This window comes from Sceloporus occidentalis, unplaced genomic scaffold, assembly GCF_023333645.1.
Source record: "Sceloporus occidentalis isolate IW3139 unplaced genomic scaffold, rSceOcc1.0.p SCAF_3, whole genome shotgun sequence".
In the NCBI taxonomy this organism is placed as follows: domain Eukaryota; kingdom Metazoa; phylum Chordata; class Lepidosauria; order Squamata; family Phrynosomatidae; genus Sceloporus; species Sceloporus occidentalis.
Genome location: NW_028316983.1, coordinates 152215 through 159336, shown reverse-complemented (window position 1 = coordinate 159336; position 7122 = coordinate 152215). Strand labels below are relative to the sequence as shown.

The 7122-nt window shown below is 65.4% G+C and overlaps 1 protein-coding gene across 5 annotated transcripts in view; it reads left to right on the top strand.

Moving 5' to 3' along the window:
- Nucleotides 1-2250: 2250 nt before the first annotated feature.
- Nucleotides 2251-7122, top strand: part of STAG3 (STAG3 cohesin complex component) — a 47984-nt gene continuing 43112 nt past the window's right edge. For all 5 annotated transcript variants that reach the window (XM_089513345.1, XM_089513344.1, XM_089513343.1 and 2 more), the window contains exons 1-3: nt 2251-2508; nt 2628-2741; nt 2848-2944. In XM_089513345.1, coding sequence (XP_089369471.1) covers nt 2275-2508; nt 2628-2741; nt 2848-2944 — 445 coding nt within the window. In that variant the 5' untranslated portion in view covers nt 2251-2274. The remainder of the gene's footprint in view (nt 2509-2627; nt 2742-2847; nt 2945-7122) is intronic.

Here is a 7122-nt window from a genome sequence, read left to right as displayed (position 1 = left end):
TCTTCCCAAGGCAGCAATTCTGCCGCAATGGAGAGGGAGCCCTCACTTGCGGAGGGTGGTGGGTCCCTCGTGAGGAGAGGAAGGGCATCGTAAAAAGCCTCTCAGCCTCTTCTTTGTGCTGGCAAGGGGGAGGTTTTCCCTGCTGTCTCCACCACAAAGCCCTGGCATCTGGTGGAACCCCTTCTCTCAAGAGAGCCAAGAGCCCATGGCAATTGCCTTGAGGCATGCATTTCCAAGAAGGTGCCGGCTTTATTGGACGGATGCCCAACCTGAGACAGATGTGCACCAGGCAAGAGCAGGGCCTGTGACTGAGGAGAACCAGGCCAGCTCTCTCTGCCCCAAACCTCTTCTGGAGCCCAGGCCTTGGAGGGGCTTCACAGTGCGGCAGCGCAGCCTGGGCCTCTGGACACTCCAGTTGCCCACCATCCATGATGCTGGATGGGAGAGGCATGCTTTGGTCAGCCATTGTGCAAGAGAGTCCTGTAACCAAACAGGATGAGAGAATGACCCCATGGATGCCACGTTAGCAAGGCCAGAGGGGCAAACACTCCAGCCTCAGTCTGAGCTGGAATAGAAAAAGAGAAATGACTGTGTGGCGGGTACCAAAGCCTTCCCCAGCAGCCATCCTAGTGAGAAAGGGCCTGCCAGAAACACCGCCGGAAGGCAAGCCTCTGGGCAAATGGAGGGCGCTGCTCCCGTTCTCAACATCGGCTCCTGCCCTTCTTGTTCCGTTTGAGGGATGGCACCAATGGAGAACCACCGAATCATAGAAGAGTTGGAAGAGACCCCAAGAAGGGCCCTGATCCAGTCCAAGCCCTTTCTTCTGCCATGCAGGAACTCTCCATCAAAGCATTCCCATTGACAGATGGCCATCCAGCCTCTGCTTAAAAACAGCTTCCAAAGGAGGAGACTCCACCAAACTCCATTGAGGGAGCAATGTTTTTCCCAGTCCAACAGCCCTTACTCTCAGGAAGTTCCTCCTAATGTTGAGCTGGAATCTCTTTTGCTGGAGCTTGCATCCATTGCTCCCTTGGGTCCTGTTCTCTGGAGCAGCAGAAAACATGCTTGCTCCCTCCTCAATATGGCATCCCTTCAAGTCTTTAAACAGGGCTATCATCATATCCCCTCTTAACCTTCTCTTCTCCAGGCTAAACACCCCCAGCAGCTCCCTAAGTCTCTCTTCAAAGGGCTTCATGGTTTCCAGAGCCTTCGCCGTGTGAGTGGCCTTCCTCTGGACCCATGGCTCCAGTTTCTCCACATCCTTTTGGAATTGTTTTGCCCAGAACTGGGGCTGACCAGAGCAGAAGAGAGGGCACTACGACTTCCCTTGATGCAGCCTAGAACCGCATTGGCCTTTTTGGCTGCCGCATCACACTCTTGACTCATGTTCAACTTGGGCTCCCTCTCCTTGAGGCAGGTGCCCCCATGATCTCTATGATCCAGTATCTGTGCTTTTCGTTTTGGCCCCAAGTGCCAGGAAGCGGGCACCAAAGGGAGCTCCTTCCTGGGGAGCAGCCGGGGGCCCTGGGCCTTTGCTGACAGGGAAAGGAGGGCCGGGGGGTGTCTGGAAGCAAGGCATGGCAGCGCCGCAGGAAAGACGGAATTGTCCGCTTAAACCAGGGGCAAAATGTAGGACAAGGGCAGGACAAAACTCAGCCCGAAAGGTAGGACATGTCAGGTCCTCCATTTTCCTCACAGGTCCTACATTTCGGGCTGAGTTTTGTCCTACAGTTTGGCCTAGAATCTCTTCCACTGGTTTTTGTCCCTGGTTTTAGTGGGCCATTCTGGCAGCCCTGAGCCCCGTTTGGGGAAGCTCCAGGAGCAGGGGAAGGCGCTGCGACCCAGGGCCCAATTATGGCCACGGCCCCCGCGAAGGAGGGCCGGGGAAGGAAGGGGCCACGGAGAGCGAGGACCCCGAGGAGGAGGAGGACGAGGAGGCCGAGGCGCCGGGCACAGCCACCACCGCCGCCGCCTCCCTCTCGGCTCAGCAGGCAGCCCTTTCCCGCCCTGACCGCCAGCGCAGCCGCAGCCCTGGCCTCCTCCTCCTCCTCCTCCTCCTCCTCTTGCTGCTGCTGCTGCGAGGTGCCTCTGGGGCTTGTAGTCCTTCGTGCGGCCGAGTCGCGGCGCTCCGGGCGGAGAAGGCCCTCGGAGGGACTCGGCTTCCCGGCATCCCCCGCGAGGAGCGCGGGGCCGTCTGCGCATGCGCGAGGCGGCAAGGGCCTCGTTTCCCGCCCAGCGGAGCCAGGCGCGCCTCTGAGGGAGAAGGACGCAGCCATGGCCGCCGCCGCCGCCGCCTCGCCTTCTTCTTCGCGCTCGGGGCCGGTGCTGCGGAGCCGCCAGGGTCGCCCGGCCTCCTCCTCCTCCTCCTCGGAGGCGGAAGGAGGAGGAGAGGGGCCCGACTCCGGCAGCGACTTCGAGGCCACGCTGCTCCCCGGGAAGAAGAGAGCGGCGCCAAGGCCCAGGTCAAGAGGAGGACGAGGCCCCGCCGCCAGAGACGAGGAGGCCCCGGTAGAGAGCGAGAGAGGGAGGGAGGGAGGGAGAAGGCAGGCAGCAGCGAGGCCGGGAGGGGAGCCGCGGAGGGACCCACTCCTCCTCTCCTCCTCCTCCTCCTCCTTCTTCTCTCCCAGGCGCCGAAGAGGCTCCGTCGGAGGAAGCAGCAGCAGCAGCAAGAGGAGGAGGAAGAGGGGGGCGGCGGAGGATGGCTCTTCGCGGCGGTGGTCGGGGGGCGCAGCGCCACGGAGGTGAGAGCCCTCGGGAGGAGGAGGAGGAGGAGGAGGAAGGGCCGCCCCCGAGGCCCCTTCCCCGGCCTCACCGCCCCGCCTGCCTGCCTTCTTTCCTTGCGGACAGTCGGTGGTGGAGGACTGGCTGGAGGGCTACCGGAAGGACCGCGAGGCCGGGTTCCTGCAGCTGCTCCGCTTCCTCGTCCGCTCCTGCGGCTGCAGAGGTGAGGGCAGGGCCCTTCTCCCAGCGCCCTCCTCCGGGGAAAGGGCTTGGAGCCCCACAGGAGAACCCCAGTGCCTCCCCCAGAGGAGACCCCTTCTCCCCAGGACCCTCCTGGTCTCCAGCCCCGAGGGGCAGGGTCTGTCTTGGAGGCCCCTCAGGGGACCCCCCAGTGCCTCCCTCAGAGGAGACCCCTTCTCCCCAGGACCCTCCTGGTCTCCAGCCTCATGGGGGCAGGGTCTGTCTTGGAGGCCCCTCAGGGGACCCCCCAGTGCCTCCCTCAGAGGAGACCCCTTCTCTCCAGGACCCTCCTGGTCTCCAGCCTCAAGGGGGCAGGGTCTGTCTTGGAGGCCCCTCAGGAGTCCCCCCAGTGCCTTCCCCAGAGGAGACCCCTTCTCCCCAGGGCCTCCTGGTCTCCAGCCTCAAGGGGGCAGGGTCTGTCTTGGAGGCCCCTCAGGGGACCCCCCAGTGCCTCCCTCAGAGGAGACCCCTTCTCTCCAGGACCCTCCTGGTCTCCAGCCTCAAGGGGGCAGGGTCTGTCTTGGAGGCCCCTCAGGAGTCCCCCCAGTGCCTCCCCCAGAGGAGACCCCTTCTCCCCAGGACCCTCCTGGTCTCCAGCCTCAAGGGGGCAGGGTCTGTCTTGGAGGCCCCTCAGGAGTCCCCCCAGTGCCTCCCTCAGAGGAGACCCCTTCTCCCCAGGACCCTCCTGGTCTCCAGCCTCAAGGGGGCAGGGTCTGTCTTGGAGGCCCCTCAGGAGTCCCCCCAGTGCCTCCCCCAGAGGAGACCCCTTCTCCCTAGGACCCTCCTGGTCTCCAGCCTCAAGGGGGCAGGGTCTGTCTTGGAGGCCCCTCAGGGGACCCCCCAGTGCCTCCCCCAGAGGAGACCCCTTCTCCCTAGGACCCTCCTGGTCTCCAGCCTCAAGGGGGCAGGGTCTGTCTTGGAGGCCCCTCAGGAGTCCCCCCAGTGCCTCCCCCAGAGAAGACCCCTTCTCCCTAGGACCCTCCTGGTCTCCAGCCTCAAGGGGGCAGGGTCTGTCTTGGAGGCCCCTCAGGAGTCCCCCCAGTGCCTCCCCCAGAGGAGACCCCTTCTCCCCAGGACCCTCCTGGTCTCCAGCCTCAAGGGGGCAGGGTCTGTCTTGGAGGCCCCTCAGGAGTCCCCCCAGTGCCTCCCTCAGAGGAGACCCCTTCTCCCCAGGACCCTCCTGGTCTCCAGCCTCAAGGGGGCAGGGTCTGTCTTGGAGGCCCCTCAGGAGTCCCCCCAGTGCCTCCCCCAGAGGAGACCCCTTCTCCCTAGGACCCTCCTGGTCTCCAGCCTCAAGGGGGCAGGGTCTGTCTTGGAGGCCCCTCAGGGGACCCCCCAGTGCCTCCCCCAGAGGAGACCCCTTCTCCCTAGGACCCTCCTGGTCTCCAGCCTCAAGGGGGCAGGGTCTGTCTTGGAGGCCCCTCAGGAGTCCCCCCAGTGCCTCCCCCAGAGAAGACCCCTTCTCCCTAGGACCCTCCTGGTCTCCAGCCTCAAGGGGGCAGGGTCTGTCTTGGAGGCCCCTCAGGAGTCCCCCCAGTGCCTCCCCCAGAGGAGACCCCTTCTCCCCAGGACCCTCCTGGTCTCCAGCCTCAAGGGGGCAGGGTCTGTCTTGGAGGCCCCTCAGGAGTCCCCCCAGTGCCTCCCTCAGAGGAGACCCCTTCTCTCCAGGACCCTCCTGGTCTCCAGCCTCAAGGGGGCAGGGTCTGTCTTGGAGGCCCCTCAGGAGTCCCCCCAGTGCCTCCCCCAGAGAAGACCCCTTCTCCCCAGGACCCTCCTGGTCTCCAGCCTCAAGGGGGCAGGGTCTGTCTTGGAGGCCCCTCAGGAGTCCCCCCAGTGCCTCCCCCAGAGAAGACCCCTTCTCCCCAGGACCCTCCTGGTCTCCAGCCTCAAGGGGGCAGGGTCTGTCTTGGAGGCCCCTCAGGAGTCCCCCCAGTGCCTCCCCCAGAGAAGACCCCTTCTCCCCAGGACCCTCCTGGTCTCCAGCCTCAAGGGGGCAGGGTCTGTCTTGGAGGCCCCTCAGGGGACCCCCCAGAGCCTTCCCCAGAGGAGACCCCTTCTCTCCAGGGCCTCCTGGTCTCCAGCCCCGAGGGGGCAGGGTCTGTCTTGGAGGCCCCTCAGGAGTCCCCCCAGTGCCTTCCCCAGAGGAGACCCCTTCTCCCCAGGACCCTCCTGGTCTCCAGCCTCAAGGGGGCAGGGTCTGTCTTGGAGGCCCCTCAGGAGTCCCCCCAGTGCCTCCCCCAGAGAAGACCCCTTCTCCCCAGGACCCTCCTGGTCTCCAGCCTCAAGGGGGCAGGGTCTGTCTTGGAGGCCCCTCAGGAGTCCCCCCAGTGCCTCCCCCAGAGAAGACCCCTTCTCCCCAGGACCCTCCTGGTCTCTAGCCTCGAGGGGGCAGGGTCTGTCTTGGAGGCCCCTCAGGGGACCCCCCAGTGCCTTCCCCAGAGGAGACCCCTTCTCCCCAGGACCCTCCTGGTCTCCAGCCTCAAGGGGGCAGGGTCTGTATTGGAGGCCCCTCAGGAGTCCCCCCAGTGCCTTCCCCAGAGGAGACCCCTTCTCCCCAGGACCCTCCTGGTCTCCAGCCTCAAGGGGGCAGGGTCTGTCTTGGAGGCCCCTCAGGAGTCCCCCCAGTGCCTCCCCCAGAGAAGACCCCTTCTCCCTAGGACCCTCCTGGTCTCCAGCCTCAAGGGGGCAGGGTCTGTCTTGGAGGCCCCTCAGGAGTCCCCCCAGTGCCTCCCCCAGAGGAGACCCCTTCTCCCCAGGACCCTCCTGGTCTCCAGCCTCAAGGGGGCAGGGTCTGTCTTGGAGGCCCCTCAGGAGTCCCCCCAGTGCCTCCCTCAGAGGAGACCCCTTCTCTCCAGGACCCTCCTGGTCTCCAGCCTCAAGGGGGCAGGGTCTGTCTTGGAGGCCCCTCAGGAGTCCCCCCAGTGCCTCCCTCAGAGAAGACCCCTTCTCCCCAGGACCCTCCTGGTCTCCAGCCTCAAGGGGGCAGGGTCTGTCTTGGAGGCCCCTCAGGAGTCCCCCCAGTGCCTCCCCCAGAGAAGACCCCTTCTCCCCAGGACCCTCCTGGTCTCCAGCCTCAAGGGGGCAGGGTCTGTCTTGGAGGCCCCTCAGGAGTCCCCCCAGTGCCTCCCTCAGAGGAGACCCCTTCTCTCCAGGGCCTCCTGGTCTCCAGCCTCAAGGGGGCAGGGTCTGTCTTGGAGGGCCCTCAGGGGACCCCCCAGAGCCTTCCCCAGAGGAGACCCCTTCTCTCCAGGGCCTCCTGGTCTCCAGCCCCGAGGGGGCAGGGTCTGTCTTGGAGGCCCCTCAGGAGTCCCCCCAGTGCCTTCCCCAGAGGAGACCCCTTCTCCCCAGGACCCTCCTGGTCTCCAGCCTCAAGGGGGCAGGGTCTGTCTTGGAGGCCCCTCAGGAGTCCCCCCAGTGCCTTCCCCAGAGGAGACCCCTTCTCCCCAGGACCCTCCTGGTCTCCAGCCTCAAGGGGGCAGGGTCTGTCTTAGAGGCCCCTCAGGAGTCCCCCCAGTGCCTTCCCCAGAGGAGACCCCTTCTCCCCAGGACCCTCCTGGTCTCCAGCCTCAAGGGGGCAGGGTCTGTCTTGGAGGCCCCTCAGGAGTCCCCCCAGTGCCTTCCCCAGAGGAGACCCCTTCTCCCCAGGACCCTCCTGGTCTCCAGCCTCAAGGGGGCAGGGTCTGTCTTGGAGGCCCCTCAGGAGTCCCCCCAGTGCCTTCCCCAGAGGAGACCCCTTCTCCCCAGGACCCTCCTGGTCTCCAGCCTCAAGGGGGCAGGGTCTGTCTTGGAGGCCCCTCAGGAGTCCCCCCAGTGCCTCCCTCAGAGGAGACCCCTTCTCCCTAGGACCCTCCTGGTCTCCAGCCTCAAGGGGGCAGGGTCTGTCTTGGAGGCCCCTCAGGAGTCCCCCCAGTGCCTCCCCCAGAGGAGACCCCTTCTCCCCAGGACCCTCCTGGTCTCCAGCCTCAAGGGGGCAGGGTCTGTCTTGGAGGCCCCTCAGGAGTCCCCCCAGTGCCTCCCTCAGAGGAGACCCCTTCTCTCCAGGACCCTCCTGGTCTCCAGCCTCAAGGGGGCAGGGTCTGTCTTGGAGGCCCCTCAGGAGTCCCCCCAGTGCCTCCCTCAGAGAAGACCCCTTCTCCCCAGGACCCTCCTGGTCTCCAGCCT